The sequence below is a fragment of the Sesamum indicum genome, linkage group LG9 (genome assembly GCF_000512975.1).
Source record: "Sesamum indicum cultivar Zhongzhi No. 13 linkage group LG9, S_indicum_v1.0, whole genome shotgun sequence".
In the NCBI taxonomy this organism is placed as follows: domain Eukaryota; kingdom Viridiplantae; phylum Streptophyta; class Magnoliopsida; order Lamiales; family Pedaliaceae; genus Sesamum; species Sesamum indicum.
In genome coordinates, this window is record NC_026153.1 from 2,766,184 (window position 1) to 2,784,441 (window position 18,258).

Here is an 18,258-nt window from a genome sequence, read left to right on the forward strand (position 1 = left end):
TGGTTGAATGTGACAATTTGGCGCCAAATATGTCACCATTCCATGCTCCTACAACATAAAGATGAATGAAATCAGAGAGCTTCTCCAGAAAAAGGTTTTTCTTTGCCTCACTCAGATATAAATGAGTTCTGCCCACAATTACAGGGACATCATTGGGTTAAACAAAACTAGTTAACATCAGAAAAATAATACAGTTTCTAACCAATCTATCAAATCCCAAGGTCCATAAGCAAAACCCCGTGGTTCTGTACCTATATCAAGGGTGGACAAACTGGCATTCACCGTTTCGACCCCCCTTTTCAAGCTCATAAATATACCATGCTCACAAAGTCTCAAGTTTAATTCTGTAGTTTTTGACTTCATTCCGCCTTTTGCTTAGATGATCTTCTTCCACTTGATGTTCGGATTCCGCTCGTACATCTACCAATAAACTTGAGTACCTCATCAATTAATATGACGGGAAAAGCCACAGCCAATACCAACAACCATTCATTTAGGCTCAATGGTACGATGCCAAATATCTGAGCAAGGAAAGGCACGTATAGGATCAGGAAGTGCAGGCCGAATGAGACAGACATAGCCAAAAGGAGCCACGGGTTGACCCAGGGAGGCATTGATATTAGGCTTCCATCTTCGGATAGAGCATTGAGTGAATTAAACATCTCTATTGCAACGAGCACAGAGAGGGAGAGAGTCATAGCCTTGATTTTGCCTGTTTGGAAGTAGTCACATGGATCATCAAATTTGAATGTCTGAGTTCCAGCTGTGAATGGTGAGACAGAAAAGTTCTGCCAGGTTTGGCACTGTCCCCAGTTGGCAAGCTGGGAGTATGTGACAAGGCTGTGGCCGTCCCCACTAAGGTCAATGCCAAGGAAAGATGAACGAGTATACCATATAATGAATATTCCCACAGTCGCGATACCGACATAAGATCCAATAACCTTCATTCATATAAAGGAACCGTAAGTCAACATTATACAGAGATGTGACTTGTTGAAGTTTGAAAGGAAAGAGAAGATAATTAGCATACCAAATAACGGAACAGAATCCATGGACTGATCAGCGAGTCATCACTTCTTCTAGGTGGCTTCTTCATGATATCCTTGTCCGGTGGATTAAAGCCCAAAGCAGTAGCCGGTGGTCCATCAGTGACCAAGTTGACCCACAGAAGCTGGACAGGTATCAGACCTTCTGGAATGCCTAAAGCAGCTGTCAGAAATATTGAGGCAACCTCACCTATGTTTGAGGAGATCATGTATCTGCAACAAGGAATTGATGAGTTAAATCCAGTTGGAAGTATAATATTAATACTAAAGTGTTATTTCAAACATTATTTACGGCATGCTGAAAAGAAAAATATTCTTCTCCCTTCTTTTTCCCATCTTTAACTGGACAAACTAAAGTAGCATTCATTACAAGGCCTGGTCTGGCTAACTCGGCTTTACTCATAAAATCATTTCACCATCAACTTCTAAAATGTCAATTTCTGACAATGTCATCCATATGTTACTCAACAGTCAAATCGATTTTTAATATCACCTCTTTTACCCCCATCATTACTGCAATGGGAATGGCATCTGGACTTTTAAAACAATTGTTATTTGGGTGTTAATTCATTCTAATCTTCGTGGTTTTGCCTATAGAGAATTGTCCATCATCACTCTGCACCACTCTTGGAAAACCACATTTCCCCAATGTGGTTTGCTTTCCATCAATTCTGATTGCTAGTCATTAAGGTTATAACTAAATACTCGAACATAGTTAACCTAAGTGTAAAAATAAAAAAGATTAGCACGGAATTTCACATTGCACACCTATTTGACAAGATGCCATATTAACCATGCCACGTTAGAAAGCACCTTTAAAGTTCCTCCGGACACATAATCTAATTAGGAATTGCATAATATTACGTATAAGTCGTTCATTTAAAATAATTAAATACCGTGATACATTTGGACAATATCAATTACAGGAAATTAGCTCCGATACTAATAACTGCTGCTCTCCTATTACCAAATATACTTGACAAAATGCAAATAAACAAAATCTGATGGTCAAATATATGCCCTCAAGTAGATCCCCGTCAACTTTTCACCTCTGATTTACTATATCCCCTAACTAGCTATATTCTGAACGACAAATGTCACAAACAATTAATAGAAAGAACTGATAAGTAAATCACAATCCTTCAGAACATAAAATCTAAGAGTCAATATATTGTAGCATATAAGCTAGTGAAGACGATGGAAAATAAAAGATTAGTATAAAATATGACCTGATGAAGGCCTTCATGTTATTGTAAATGGATCTGCCTTCGCCAACAGCAGCAACAATTGTGCTGAAATTATCATCCGCTAAAACCATATCAGAAGCTTCCTTTGCAACCTGTAGAGAAAAGGATGAGATCGAGAAATTAAAAAGGAATTGGATAAATTACTGATTGAACACCAAATATCGTATTGTTTCCGTTAGAAAAGCAAAAAGTCTATGCAATACACTGAGACAAATACCTCTGTCCCTGCAATGCCCATAGCAATCCCAATATCGGCCAATTTCAAGGCAGGTGCGTCATTCACTCCATCCCCAGTCATTGCAACAACTTCACCAAAATCCTTGAGCAACCTCACTATTTCTTGTTTATGCCTTGGTTCAGCCCTTGAGAAAAGAAGCCCTCCACTTTGATTAAGATGACTTTCTTTGTCTTGTCTAGATAGCTCCATAAACTCTCTTCCCGTTAAGCTTTTTGAGCTGATATTTTCATGGCGCCCAAAAACACCTATTTCACGACAAATTGCTTCAGCTGTATCTTTGTTATCTCCTGTAATTACCATAACACGAATGCCGGCCGTTCTGCAATCCTCGAGTGCTTGAGGGACTTCTTTCCGAGGAGGATCCTTGACAATTTAAAGAATGTCGTAGTATTCACTTAGAATTTTCATACCATAACAATGAGTTCACAAAAGAATTAAGAATAAATAAAAAAAGCCAACTCACTCTTAAACCAGCCAAGCCAACAAAAACTAATTTGCTCTCAATTGAGGAATAATTTGCAGGGTTCAATAAGAGCTCGTGAGCTGGATGGTCTTCTTCACCATTATATGTAGCAAATTCTGGGAGATCATCCTTGTATGCAAAACCCAGAACTCGTAATGCACTTGTTGACATTTCCTGAAGGCTTTTCAGTATAGCTTCCCTTAGACTTTGATCAAGTTCTACAATAGAGCCATCTAGAAATTGCACAAACTTGCTTCTTTCCAACAATGTCTCCACTGCACCCTGCACAATTTAGCACTGACTTCCTGAATTACTGAACAAAGATGAAACAGAAATACACAAAAGAGAATGAAAAGTTTGCAGAACCCAAGTAAATCAGTTTAAATATATTCTATATACAGTGACATACAAATAAATGAACTTGTTCACAGGAAGAGAACAAATATTTCCAACCCATTGGCTAATCCAGAAGTAACCCAAAAAGAAGTTCCAGGAAGGTAATAATGAAATTGAAGAACAAATGAAGTCTTCTTTTTAGTAATCCCTATCTAGCCGTTAGATCCTAAATATGAGAAGCAGAGCAGTAGCAAATGCCAAATGGAACAAGAACCTACCTTTACAAGTAACGACTTTTTTCCAGTGCCAGAATTCACAATGACTCCCATGGATTTTCTATCACGATCAAACTCAAGGGTGGCAATCCGCTGGTCAATTTTATTCCATGCGTACGAGCACCCTACATGATTCAATTGAAAATTGCACATGAGCATGGAAAATCAACAGATCACACAACAGTTTCAGTAAGGAAGCAGGAAAACTTACTTAGAGCACCATCATAGCCCGAGGAGGGGCCTAAATGCAATTCATCTGGAAGGCCCATTTTCTCAACTAGAACCTGAAAATTAAATCTGTCAGGTGTATATCCTTCATGAAGATATGACGATCCAGTTCTAGTCAGAAACAAGAAGGTATAACAAAGAGCTACTAATATATCTCACAAAATTATGCAAAACGAAAATACATGATACAGAGAAAAGAATTGCTACAATCCAATAACTAACAGCAATTACAGGCACAGCCAAACTTGGGAAGATAGTAGCATCAAAACTTCCAGCAAAACGACACAGTCATAATGCATCATAACTCCACTGAATAACCCAAATAGGGTAGTTGAAAACATTTTACTTATTACTATATCAAAGGAAATAGTGTTCCAAAAATTTACTACATAAAACATCTGAATTGACTGATACACATACCTTAAGTGCAGCCTCAGTCGGCATCCCATTGGCCACATAATGTCCAGATTTATCATGGCCAGATTTTTCTATGTCGGCATCATTACAAATAGCAGCAATTTTAGCAATCATTTGAAGGTTAGGATCTAACTGACCAGCAGGCCAGTTTTCTATTTTCCCATCGAATGGATCATAGGTAGTTCCTTGCACATTAAAGGATCGCAGAACATTTGCCTTCGAACCCATAGCAACGAGCTTAGCCACTGCCATCTGATTAGTAGTCAGAGTACCAGTCTTATCAGAGCAAATCACAGTTGTGCAACCAAGGGTTTCAACACTAGGCAACTTGCGAACCAGTGCATTCTTAGCAGCCATCTTGCGTGTGCCAAGAGCCAAGCAAGTTGTGATAACTGCAGGCAAACCTTCAGGAATAGCAGCCACTGCCAATGCTACAGCAATCTCAAAGTAATATGTGCACTTCTCAAATGAGAACTTGAAATTCCTTGGCCACCCATCAACAAACTCCCACGAAAGGAAGTACTTCACATTGATCAGCCAAACCAAAGTGCAGATAGCTCCAATGATAGCAGTTAAAGTCTCTCCAAACTCATTCAACTTCTTCTTCAAAGGCGTATCATCGTCGCTCTGCGATGCTTCATGAATCTGTGAATGCACCTTCCCTATCTCTGTACTCATTCCAGTCTGAGTTACCAAACAAATACAATTCCCATTCACCACTGTTGTTCCAGCAAACACCATACACTTCTTCCCCTGAATATCAACATCCTCTGCAACAGCCTTAGTACTCTTGCTAACCGCCTCACTCTCTCCCGTCAATGACCCCTGTTCAACCCGAAGGGTCGAGCTAATCAAGCTTATAACTCTCATATCTGCTGGAACTTTATCCCCCACTCTCAACTCCACAATGTCTCCAGGAACTAGCTCCTTTGCAGGCAAATTAGAAATCCTTCTACCCTCACGAATAACTGATGCATGTTCCGACTGGATTTCCTTCAATGCGTCCAGTGCTTTTTCTGCATTGTTCTCCTGCCAAACCCCCACAATGGCATTCACAATCAATATCAAAAATATAACCAATGGCTCGACAAATGCTGTGATCTCCATCTCTCCGCCTTCCTCCCCATCATACCATGCCAATACAAAGGAAATCACTGCTGCCACCAACAAAATCCTGACTAGTGTATCATTAAACTGATCCAGAATCAACCTAAAAATTGAAGGTCCGTCATGTTTATCCAACTCATTTAATCCATAGATCTGCTTCCGTTTTTCAACCTCATCCCCTGACAATCCATAGTCCCTGCTTACTTGATACTTCTCCTCACACTCTCTCACATCTTTCGACCATGCCGCATAATAATCCCCTTTCGGCTCCTTCCCAGCCCCACCCAAATCCTCACTCCTACCATAATTCTGCCCTCCTTTTCCCATCAATCGTCAATCCAAAGCTCACCAAGTCAGCAAATCCGACGCAAGTCAACCTGAAAAAAAAATAAAAAATCAATGCATAAACACCATAATACAAACTTAATAAAATCAATCAATCAATAAGAACCGCCCTAAACCAAACAAAAAATTCTCCAACTTCACGATCTACAGGTAAATCATCACTACACATCATAAAAACCAAACTTCAAAAAGTAAAATAAAAAATAAAACCCTAATCACAAAGATAACACCCACTCACCACCTCGAGTTGAACTCAGCGGCTCCCCAGTTGCTCCAACACCGTACGTAACGCTTGCGTTACGGGTCCAAAATTCTACCAGAACCGAGGAGAAGTCGATTAGAAAGTGAAAAGAGTTGAAATTTCTCTCTCTAGAAACCGCTAGAGAGGGTTTGTTATTTATTGGAGAAGTGTTTGGGTGTGTGAGGGAATCGAAAAAAGCAGAGATCTGTGTTCCTTATAATACGACAAGGTACAAGCAGCAATGCGTGAGAGGGCCTCCGTTAAGCTTCTCCGTACCTTCTCCCCTAAACCTTTCCTTATAACTATTATTTTCTTTTTCAAATTCTTGCTATCTCCACTCCTCCTACAAATTTCAATAACGCACGATGTCCTCACAAATGACACAATTGCCCTCAGCTCCCTTAGTCCAATTCTAGGATTTTTTTAATATATAAATATATTTGGGTAAATTTCATTTTACCCCCCCTACTCTCGTGATCTCACTTTATACCCTCGTGCTTTCAGTTATATCACTTAAATATTCCTAAGAAATAATTAGACAATGTATTCCTAAGAAATTCAGAAAAATAACTGCCATTGTTACCAATCTATGAATGCTTTTTTTTTTTTTTTTGGTAAAGTAATACCATTGTCCTAATTATAATATTGTTCTTGTAATATTATAAAAATCTTATGCTTCTTATCTAATTATAAAAAAATATTAATTGCAATACTGATACGATTTTGACTCAATCAGTGTCTCGTTATACAAGATATTGTCTGCTCTAACTTTGTAGAAGCTTTACGAATTTTTCATAAAAAGGCTCCTCGTCATGAATAGGAAGTTTTGGGGTTTATAAGCCACTTAAACTCCTCGTCTGCAATCAATATGAGACGCTTTGCCTACATTAAATACAAAGTGTGTTTATACTAAAAATAAGTTTGCATAATTTGTATATGGTAGTAATTGTATAATAATCATTTACCATTATGATTTTAAAAATTATTTTACTACTCGAATTATAGTAGTAATGTAGAGATGTTAGAAAGTACGAAAAAGAGTTTCATCATTTTCTCATAAATAATTTATTTTATAAGTTCCATTAAACTATATTTCATATAAAAAGAATGTATGGGGTTAGGTGATATTGCAATAATTAAAAGTCACTAAATAATAATATTATTAATTTAATTAATAATATTTTTGTTGCAATTAGTAGAAAAGATACAAAATACCAGGGGCAAATTAGGTATCCACAAAGTAACAAAGACGTGCGCCTCACAAATTGGGGAGTGGGGACAGCACATCTCTCTGTTTCCCGGAGTTCGGCTCACATCAAGCACCTTTTTCGTGTGTGGATCACGTTCCACATAAGTTCAACCAACGGGAAAGCCCCACGTAGAAACTCTCTTAAGCTGATATACGTGGCGAGAGGGAATTGGTCGATACGTGGGCGAAGGGGTACAGCAGTTGCACAGGGGATCAACTGACCTTGAGGAGGTGAATTAAATAGGGGGGGAGGAAGTTTCGAGGTGGTTGCCTTGAGGCGAAGAAAATGGGACAGCCGCAACGGCGACGTTTCGGGATACAAAGCATATTCTCTCTTCAATGCATTGCTTCTCTTTTGCTCTTTCCATTTTCATTTTTTTACTCATTGGGCTTCGTGCAGTTAGGATTGTTTTTTATTTTAATTATTTATATTTTTATATTCTATTTCTTCTAGCAAAAATTTTATTTTATATATATTTATACTAAAATAAAAAGAAAAGTCCATCTACTTTCACAAACGACATTTAATGACACCGCTGCACCAATTATTTATAAAGTCAAAAATAATATTCATGATAAGATAACCAACTTATTCAACTTTTCAAATTACATTAATTGATAAATTATCATTATTATTATTTCTTTCTTTACATTAATGTAATGTATTGATTTATAATTTACTCTTATTTATAATATATTTTAAATTGTATGATTATTTATTGTATGCACGTAAGAACAACGTGCCACAATAGTTAATATGAAAAAGAAATAAATATTTTCACTCACAAATGGTGGTTTATGATACCACTATACTACTTTGTTTGTTGTATCAAAAACACTCTTAAGTTAGTTTCCTTTTCTTTTCTTTCTTTTTATTTTTTGTAATATTATGTGTTAGTTTATATACTTTACTTTTATTCATAATATATTTTAAAATATGAAATATTATTCATTATGTGCAAGCAGGAACAACGTATCAGACGTCTAGTATTAGTTATATTGAAGTGCACTTAATGCGGTGTATAAATTATTTTTATATATATATATAATATTCAACACACTTACATGTATGTATTATTAAAAATTTAAACCTAGCCGCGGACAATTAATAGAATTTATAAATTAAAACATAAATAAAAACATTGACTTTAGATAACCAACCAAAAAAGATCTTACAAGTTAGTGCACTATTCTTTTTATTATATATACAGTAAAACCTCTATAAATTAATAACCTTGGGACCATGAAATTTTATTAATTTAGAGAGATATTAATTTATCGATAAATTAATATTTTATTAATTAAAAGAGAGATTTTTTAAATTTTCAGCAAATTTAGTACATATATATTGAAAATAAATAAATTCATATATGTTTCATTGATTATATTCAAGCAACAATTAACTATTATATTCATAGACACATGTATCAATTCATTGGAATTACTTAAATATACATGTTTACATCAATTCGTTGCACTTAAATAACTATTATAACCAATTAAATATATTCATGCATTATGAATGAAACATATACTACATAAATCTCAATATGATAATAAAATAATTCATAACACCCAACCATGTCTTCTCATCTAAAAGGCATCGCAAAATTATCCATGAATGATCAAATGCGTAAAGCATTACAGATTTCATATTTTAGTAAATTATCATAATATTTATAATTGTAATATTTATGAATTATTAATTTAGAGTTTTAATGGGACCTAATATTTATAAAGGAATTTTCTGAAAAATTATTATTTTATTATCTTATCGAATTTGATGATTTTTTACAAAGGCCCAAGTCGGGACCGGAGGATTTTATTATTTTAGAGAGTTTATTAATTTATAGAGTATTAATTTATAGAGGTTTTACTGTACTAGCTGTCATGACACACCATTTTTACGTGCATATAATAATAACATTTTATGTTGTAAAATATATCATAAAAAGAAATAATATAAATTTTTCATCGTTATATTTCTAAAAAAAAGAAAAAAAAATCAAATAAGGGGTATTATTGGCATAATAATAAACTCGGTGTTGTTGTATCATAACCGCCATTTGTGAGAGAAAAATACCTTTTCTTTTTATATAGTATAGATACATTATTTTATTTATATATATTAAAAAAACCTAAAGAGAATAAGAGGATAAAAAACATAGGAGAAAAAAGATAAAATAAGAAAATAACTTTTATGAGTAAAATAGGTAGTGCGTTTAGTATTTAGGATAAATTATATTGACATTTCTTAAGGTTATGTCGAATTATATAAATACTCTGTGTCTTTTGCAAAGTTATAGCTACACAGTCTGAGGGTTGTTAGTATAAGTATTGTATTTAAATAGGGGGTATAATTATAATTACAATTATAACCTTAGGAGGTGTGACTGTAACTTTACCACACATAGAAAGTCTTATATATTTTAGTAGTTGACCCGGTGGATGCCAATTTTTGATACCTTGAGGAGGTCTTTACCATTTTTAAATCATAATTATTTATATTGTAAGGAATAATTTATTTCTTATTAGTGCAAGTATGTGTTTGAATAAATTCTGAACTCTTAGACCATTCACAATAAAACCGATATTTCACATTATTTTTTCATTTATTATTTGAAATTCAATCAAATCCATTTTTGGTAGGAATATTATCTCTATCTTTTTCAGTATACCTTTAAATTGGTATGAGCCAACAAAGAAGGACAAAAGAATCCGATTTTTTTTGTTATGTCCGTATTCATAACTCAATTCCTCTTGATAATATTCTTTCACACACACACACATATATATATTGTTATAAAAATAAAAAAATTCAGGATGACAGCTCACAAATTCGTCAGAATTGATTGCATCTACACACAGATATGGGCGTACGTTTAGTCTTATCAAACACCTTAGTAAGAATTCAAACTCACATCGTGGATGAATGTAGTAACGTTCGATCTTAACTATTAGACCGCGATAATAATGATCTCAATAGTGATCCTTTGATAATATTTAATCGGACTTATATTCGACCAAAAATCGATTTACGTAATGAAAAATATGTGGAAAATAATTCAATTATTAACCATTTGCTAACTCAATCCACTCAAAGGCTCCTAATTTTGGCAACTTTTAGCTGCCCAATTTTGAGGGAAATATTTTCACTCTCTTTTGAGCAATTTGCGTCGCAAATTTCATCGTCTTATGATGAAACTGCCAAACCTAATACACGTGTCACGATTGTTCAGAGGTCAAATTCCAATTGTGAATTAAAATTTATTAAGCAGTCGGATCAATTTGAAACCACTTCATCATAATGCTGGAAATAATTTGAAGTTGCGAAATATGTTGTTGGGATGTTTGCAATAATTTTTATTTTTATGATGTGAATAAATTATAAAAAAGATTGTGAATTTGATCGTAATGAAAGTTGGGAGTTAAAAATAAAAATGAAAGTGAAAAAAGAGCTGATATCAAAATATTTGAGAAAATAATTTAATATCTACGATGTTATTTATAAGTTGCAGCAGTTGGTAGAGCACTACAAGAAAATTTGATATTAGTGATAAAATATTAACGGACAATTTTAAAACTATCACTAAAATTAATGACACAACTATGTGTCACCACTATACACGTGTCACAAATTTCATTACTAGATCGTCGCTAAATTATATTTAGCGATAACTTTATGTGCATTTTTTTGTTACTAATTTGTTATCACGACAATATACATATTTTTGTCATTGAATAGATATAATTAATTAGCGACATTATTAAAATCGTGAATTGAATTCTTTTGTAACTAATATTCCATTTTATTTTTTTTTAGTGCAAAGCTGCTTATAACCTGATTGAAATCAGCTTAACTAAGTATTCACAAGTAAAAGTTGTAAAAAAGATATATATATATATATATAATTTATTTTTAATAATAAATTGACAAACACGTATTGTTGGATACACCTCTATATAACTTTGAAACAAGATAATTATCTCTGTAATCAATTTGTTTAATTATTTTTCTGCACGTGCATATTCAAAATTATTACATTTTATCAATTTGATTGATTATGTATTTTTTATTTAATTAAATAAATTACATTCTGTAGCATATATTAACTATTTAGTCCTTAGAGTATGACCTAATAATATATAACTACTAAATGGAATTGGATTAAGGAGTTCCATTTCACAAAAAACATAAAGAGTTGATAAATTGCTGTATTTTAAAAAATATAGGGAGATAAAAATACTAATTATTATTTTATACGGCATAATTTGCCCATTCACATTATCATATAGCTCGATTGCTTGCATTTTTGCCAGCAAAATGTTGGAACCAAATTCAGAAAACAAACCCGAAACCTAAACCAACCAATAATTCTTTCAAAATCCTAAGTGGACTCAAATCCTACATGGAACAGGCAATTACCAATAACCTTTTATGTGTATATATATATATACAAACAAACACATATACATCCGTACATCTGAACTGAACTGAGTTTGTCTCAAGAAAACATATGGCTTCTAACTACGTGAACGGCTCCCCTTTTCCGGCAAGATACACCTTCGCCATTCTCCACAAGTGGCCGGAATCCGACGCCGAGTTCATCCAGTCCATGACCTCCGGTGACGTGGGCAAGGGCGACGCCCAACCCTGCAGGGTGATGGAATGGTTTGCATGCAGGCAGTTGTACTTGAGAAGCTATGTCTTCTCGCGAGAAGAGGATTCTGCGGTCGTGAAGTGCTTCGGCAGGGTTAAAGATAAGGTGGTGGCGGAGAAAAGAAAGAGAAAGTGCGGTGTCGACGGAGGGAGGAAGTCCGGCGGGCTTGTTTTCCGGTGGCTGCTTTCTTGCACCAGCAAGATAGATGTTATTGATTGATGGTAGTGCTTTGCAGAGTTACGTAGGAAATAGGGTATAAAGATTGGAGTATAATAATGTAATTAGAATATATTTGAATAGTTGATTTGAAATTATGAAATCAAATTTCTAATAATAAAGTTTTAATCTGTTTGAATAATTATAAATTTAAAAGATTTAAGATTTCAGCTTTAATTTTGAATCATATGTTTTGTTGAATGTTAATAAATTTTAAATTTTTTCGATATAAAATTATTTAAAATTCTATTTTTTAATCTTTCCATCAAATCCGAATTTATTAATCGAAATATAGAGATAACTGCTTGAATATTAACATACAATATTTTCTTGGTATAAGAAATTTATTTATTTATTGATGAATTAATTATAATTACATACAAATTTTAAATTTAAAAAATTAATGTATGCCAATTACTTAATAGATATATAATTAAAATAATTATAATTTAAATAGATTAATACCTATAGAGTGGTGGGACTTGAATTTATATAAAACCTCTTCATTATTGATTTTTTTTCATTGATTACTAATAATGGAATGTGCACCAAAAGGTTGTACTTAAATTGGTGCATTTTGAAGTTAGGGATTTTAAATCTACAATAATAGTTTTATTTTTAAATTATATTTGAATTAATAAATTTGAAAACCATAACTTTCAAATTCATAATAATATTTCTTTTAGATTTGTGTGAATAATTTTAAATTTATATAATTAATACAATTTGATGATATTTCAGATTTTTTTAATACGGAGTTATTTAGATTTCATCTATTGACGAATTTGGATTTGAGGGAAAAAATTATAGATTTTTTCTTAGAAATAATTAAATCTAAAATCCATTGGTCTTCCACAAAACAAAATTCAAAATGAAAGTTGAAGAATTTGAATTCCTTCGTAATATAAAATTATAGTCCAAATATATTCAAGTGATTTATTATTAAAGATTTACAATTCATACTTTTAAATCCGTCAATCCAAATATACTATAAATTTATAGTGGATCGATAATTTCGCAACATACATGATTTCAAATTCTTTAAAAAAAAAATTAATTATATTTTATAGCACTATAATTGATTTTAAATACATTTAATACGAAGTTATTTAAAATATTTTTTTCAAATTCTTCATTCAAATATAGCAGAAAATAATTATAAAATCACGACAAATTAATTTAGCTTCACTGCAGAAATATTTTCACTTATACTACGAGAGCAATTTTTATTCATATAAAATTATATGATAATTACTCTTTTTAAAATACACATCAATTATATGTCAAATATATTTTATTTAACTTAAATTCCCCCAAAATGAGATCAATCGTGTGCGAGTGACGGTAAAATATCAATCTTACTCATTACAAGTCCAGTTGAGAATCAAATGGCAATTGTTTACTTTAAAATAATAATATTAAATATTTTTTTCTTTAGTAATTTAAATTTTTAGATGCGGTGATCGTTTAATAGAGTATTAAAAATAGGCCAAAGACAATATCTTGAGTTCAAATATCATTGTTCCTTCTTTATTTAAAAAAAAAATAACATAAAGGATTTATATATAATAAATCGTGTTAAAATATTAATATTAAATGAGTAACCATCTCCCATAACATATACCTCAAAGCAGCCGTTTCGGATACACATATTAGAAGAGTGATGAAAACAAAAGATTGTTAGCTGTTAATGAGAAAATCCAAACTCAAATAGCAATAAAAAGATTTCATCAAAGTATTCAATGCAACACAAAATTTCCATTCTGCATCTACCATATATGATTGATGATCAACCACAGAATCACAACCATACAACACAATAACTTACATGGATTGATGTATATCACTTGAAATGAAACTAAGTCGAAATACAGCTCCACAGTAACTCAGCAAGCTATGGAAACAAAGCAAGTTACAAGAAAAAGAATTCAATCTTCATATGATTGATGATCAAACATAGCAGCAACGCAAGAAAAGCCAGAAAGTATGATATGTATATATACCTGCTTGTGCATGAAATCATCTACCCTCGGATTTTACCAGTTGTGAGAAGACTCTACTCATAGAAACACCCGACAAATCATCCACACTTGATGTTTCGAATCCAGCAACAGAATTGCTTGTGTCGACATTATTGAACTCACCGACTTGTGGAGAGAGCTGGCCGATGACGTTGGTGCTGTTTTCCTCAGGATCATTGTGCACCACTGCTTCTTGAAGTTGAAGCGCGTACTCGAGATTCCACAAGACGTCTCCCATGGAGGGCCTATCAACCCCAAAATCAGCCAAGCATTTCTCTGCTGTTTCTCCATACTTTCTGAGGGAATCGGGTTTTATTTTTCCTGCAAGATTAGGATCTATGATTTGATCTAGCTGACCCTTCTTCTGCCACTTCATCGCCCATTCAGCTAAGTTGACCATTTCCCGAGGAAGAGATGGATCTATCACAGGCCTGGCACAAAGAACTTCAAACAACACGACACCAAATGAATAAACATCTGATTTTTCTGTCAGCTGTTGCCTTCTGAAATACTCTGGATCTAGGTAACCGAAACTGCCTTTAACGGCAGTACTAACATGGGTTTGATCAATCTCGGGGCCAGTTTTGGAAAGACCAAAATCAGCAACCTTAGCCATAAGATTCTCATCGAGCAATATGTTTGCTGACTTCACATCCCGATGAATAACGGCTTTGGCGTAGCCGGTGTGAAGATAGTGCAGTCCTCTTGCTGCTCCAATGCATATCTCGAGTCTCTCCTTCCAACCTAAACTGGGAAGATTAGATCCGTAGAGATGACTCTTGAGGGTGCCATTTTCCATGTATTCGTAAACTAGAATCATCTCATTCTTTTCATCGCAGTAGCCAATTAGAGAAACCAAGTGGCGATGACGGAATTGCGAAAGCATTTCAATTTCAGTTCTGAATTCTGCTAGGCCTTGTTGGGACTTAGGATTCCCTCTCTTAACAGCTACTTTTGTACCATCATTTAGAACCCCCTTGTAGACCTTCCCAAAGCCACCAATTCCAATTACCCAACTTTCATCAAAGTTGTTAGTCGCTTCTTGAACTGCTGCGAACGGGATGCGATAGCTCAAGTTAGAATTGATACTACCCGTTGTCGCAGTTGAATATTTACTGCCCATAGTGTGAGAGGTTCCACCATTAATGGATATAGGAATCCAGGTTTTTGAATGGGCGAGTTGTTCTTGTTTCCTTCTTCTGTGCACAAAAAATAGAACTCCAACCACTATCAAAGCAAGCGACACCCCAACACTTATACCCACAATCATTCCGACATTCTTCTTGGAGCGTGGAAATCTAGGAAGGATTGACTCCCCAGCTAGGCTGTCCTTAGAATTGTTCATTTTCATGATCTCCAACCCATTGAGAATGGCATCAGGGTAAGCACTTCTAGGAGATGGACCGATACTTACGGTCAGGTTATTTCTATCCATTGTTGGGGTAACAAAATCCATATAATATGCAGTAGCCAAACGCCCGAAAAATTTTGCACTAAGTTCAAGATCTGGAGCAACAAGAAATGTACCAATGTAAACATTAAAGACGAGCTGATTAGCTGATGTACTCACAATGTCACAGAAGTGCAACCGGATTAAGTACTGAAAGCCTGGTTCCACTTTAAATCCCCATGTCACATTAAAGTTGCTATTGGGATCATCCGCAGAATTCATCCTCGTGCACGTCCCGTATACTGTTTGTGGAGCAGTATCTGAAGTTGCACCACCTTGAGGATACCGAACAGCTGGAATGTTGGACGCATTAGTTGCAACGTTTGATTGCAACAAGAAACTACTATCAGACACCCAGGTTCGACCCAAAGTATCGTTCACTGGCGACACCAACGGTCCACCCATATTTACCCTAGCAACTGTCTCTAGAGCCTGAGTTACCAATCCATTAAAAGTCCCAGGTGGATTGAAAAGAGGGGCATCATGATCTATCAGGGCATCTGGTACCGAGACAACTTCCATTGCATTAACATATGCAAATGAATTAGCCTTAGGGGAAAATGTGATCACCAGGTCTCCACTCCCCACATTCACTGAATATTCTCTAACAGAAGCATTTCTGGGGCTAAAATCGCTAAGCAGAGTAGTCTTCTGGGAGAACACAGAGAAACTAGCAGAGTTCATATCATAACTCTGGTAAACAAACGGATAAAAGTACAGGCGAATCCAATGTCTCCCACCCTGCTTAATAGAAAATGTATACCTAGACGGCCCCGTAAAAATTCTAGCAGTACTAAACAGCTGGGAATTCTCAGACGGTGTTATAGAATTCAATTTGCTATCGGCCAAAATGTCTTGTGGAGTTGAAAGTAATCTGGAAGCTGATTTATCAGCCACATAAGTAACATTACCCACAACAACATCACTGGACGATCCACAGTTTATATAATACTGATCAACAGGATCAAACCCTCTAGAACAACATGCCAGATTCAATACCAACAACACCCAGATTGAAAACCTCAAAACCCCACAGTCCATCATCACAAAACGCATAGAGATTGCACCTTTGAGCTTAAACAACAGCACAACAACAAAAGACTATATGTATATTTGCATAAAATAAAACACATTCATTACAGAAAACTGAGAAAATAGAGGGAAAATCTAGCACCTTAGAGATCAAACAAGCTCCAAGAGAGAGAAAATGAGAGAGACCCAGATCTGTCTTGGGCAGGAAAATTCCTATTCTTGGACGAAAACAACAAAAAGACCCAAACAACAAAAATTTGTGCCGAACAGCCAAGAAAATCTGGCAAAGCAACAACCTGGCAGGAGCAATATTTTATCCACCCCAGATACACACTGATGCAAATACACTTTCTCTCAAACGACAGTTGGGAACAAGATTAAGAAAGTCAGACGGCACACACAAACACACACACACACGCGTATTAGGTTGGAGAGGTGTTGACCTTCTTCTGGGGGAAGAGGTGATGGAAAAGGGTAATTGAAAAATGGAGGAGAAGAGATAGCAAAGACTCGAGGGGTTTGGTTTGACAGTGAGGGGTAGAGTGGGGAAGTATGGAAGTTACAGACAGCATTTACTCTCAAGAGTTATTATTGCATGTGGAGGAGGAAAAAGGAGAGTATTAATTACAAAACCCCAACTAAAAAAAATCAATTAATGTAAATAATTCAGGTAATTATATATATATATATATAAAAAAAATAAATAAAATTGAGAAGATTGGTCAATTTGAAAAAAAAAAGGAAAAAGAAAATTGATTAGTAGTTTAAAATAATTCTAAAATATAAAATATGAATAATTACACGTCCTCTAAAATTTATATAATTACACATAAACCCCTAACAAAAATTTATATACAGTGCTCTTGACATCAAAGAAGTCTATTTATTAGAGTTTATGTGTAATACCTCAAATTTTAAGTGAGAGTTTATAATTATCCCCATAAAGTACTCTTTTACCAAACGCTATGTTTGTTCCTTTTTATTATTTAATTCAATATCTTTTTTATGATTAAAAAAAATAAATAGTAAAGTAGTTCACCAACAAATTCAAAATTAGTAATTAATTGAGGGGTGGCTAAGTAAGTTTGGGCAAATACAGTAGTTACTTCAAATTGAATTATAATATGTCTCACAATCGTAAAAGTGTAAGTTTTAATTCCATAAATTTAGATGCACGTCTATTTTTATAATAATTTCTTATTTTTTCTTTCTCATTTGATGTATTCGTTAATTTAAATTATTAATATTTAAATTTAAATGTATCAAATAATGAAAGGAATAGCTAATTGAATAAAAAAGAAAAGCATGGATTTAAATAAGATTTAGTTTCCCTAATAAACATAATTGAGAAAGAGAGGTTAGTTGAGTGGAGCATCAATCAGTTTTCACCATGTAATTTGTTTAAGTAATGTTGTGTATGATATTTTGTCTCATCCAATAGGGTGTATGCACCTACAATAATCACATAAAAATGGTCTTATTTCACTCTTCATCTACCTATTAATTATACTTCTCAGTTTCGTGTCTCGATTATTTTTTTATTTTAATCATTTATTATTGCTGCTGCTACAATTAAAAAAAAAAGCGGTTAATTATATATTTATATAATATTTTCAGAAATTAAATAATTAAGAATATACCAATATCATATAAAATCATGATATAAACAAAAAATAAATCGATTAC

General features: G+C 33.9%; 3 protein-coding genes across 4 annotated transcripts; 1 reads left to right on the forward strand and 2 right to left on the reverse strand.

The window, feature by feature from the left end:
- Window positions 67-6,162, reverse strand: LOC105170362 (calcium-transporting ATPase 4, endoplasmic reticulum-type-like). Of its 2 annotated transcripts, none has more exons than XM_020696809.1 (9): window positions 5,944-6,162; window positions 4,254-5,734; window positions 3,817-3,889; window positions 3,609-3,730; window positions 2,995-3,276; window positions 2,511-2,894; window positions 2,276-2,385; window positions 1,031-1,259; window positions 67-941 (listed from the first exon to the last, which is right to left on the reverse strand). In XM_020696809.1, the coding sequence occupies exons 2-9, from the start codon at window positions 5,682-5,684 to the stop codon at window positions 360-362; spliced, it is 3,213 nt and encodes a 1,070-aa protein (XP_020552468.1). In that variant the 5' UTR covers window positions 5,685-5,734; window positions 5,944-6,162; the 3' UTR covers window positions 67-359. The 2 variants fall into 2 exon arrangements, with proteins under 2 accessions (XP_020552468.1, XP_011089397.1); XM_011091095.2 differs by having other exon boundaries at window positions 5,941-6,161.
- Window positions 11,710-12,072, forward strand: LOC105170830. Its single transcript, XM_011091751.1, has one exon. The coding sequence runs from the start codon at window positions 11,710-11,712 to the stop codon at window positions 12,070-12,072; it is 363 nt and encodes a 120-aa protein (XP_011090053.1).
- LOC105170363 (receptor-like protein kinase HERK 1) lies at window positions 13,778-17,142 on the reverse strand. The gene has a single exon (XM_011091096.2). It carries the CDS (start codon window positions 16,594-16,596, stop codon window positions 14,089-14,091), a length of 2,508 nt encoding a protein of 835 aa, XP_011089398.1. The 5' UTR covers window positions 16,597-17,142; the 3' UTR covers window positions 13,778-14,088.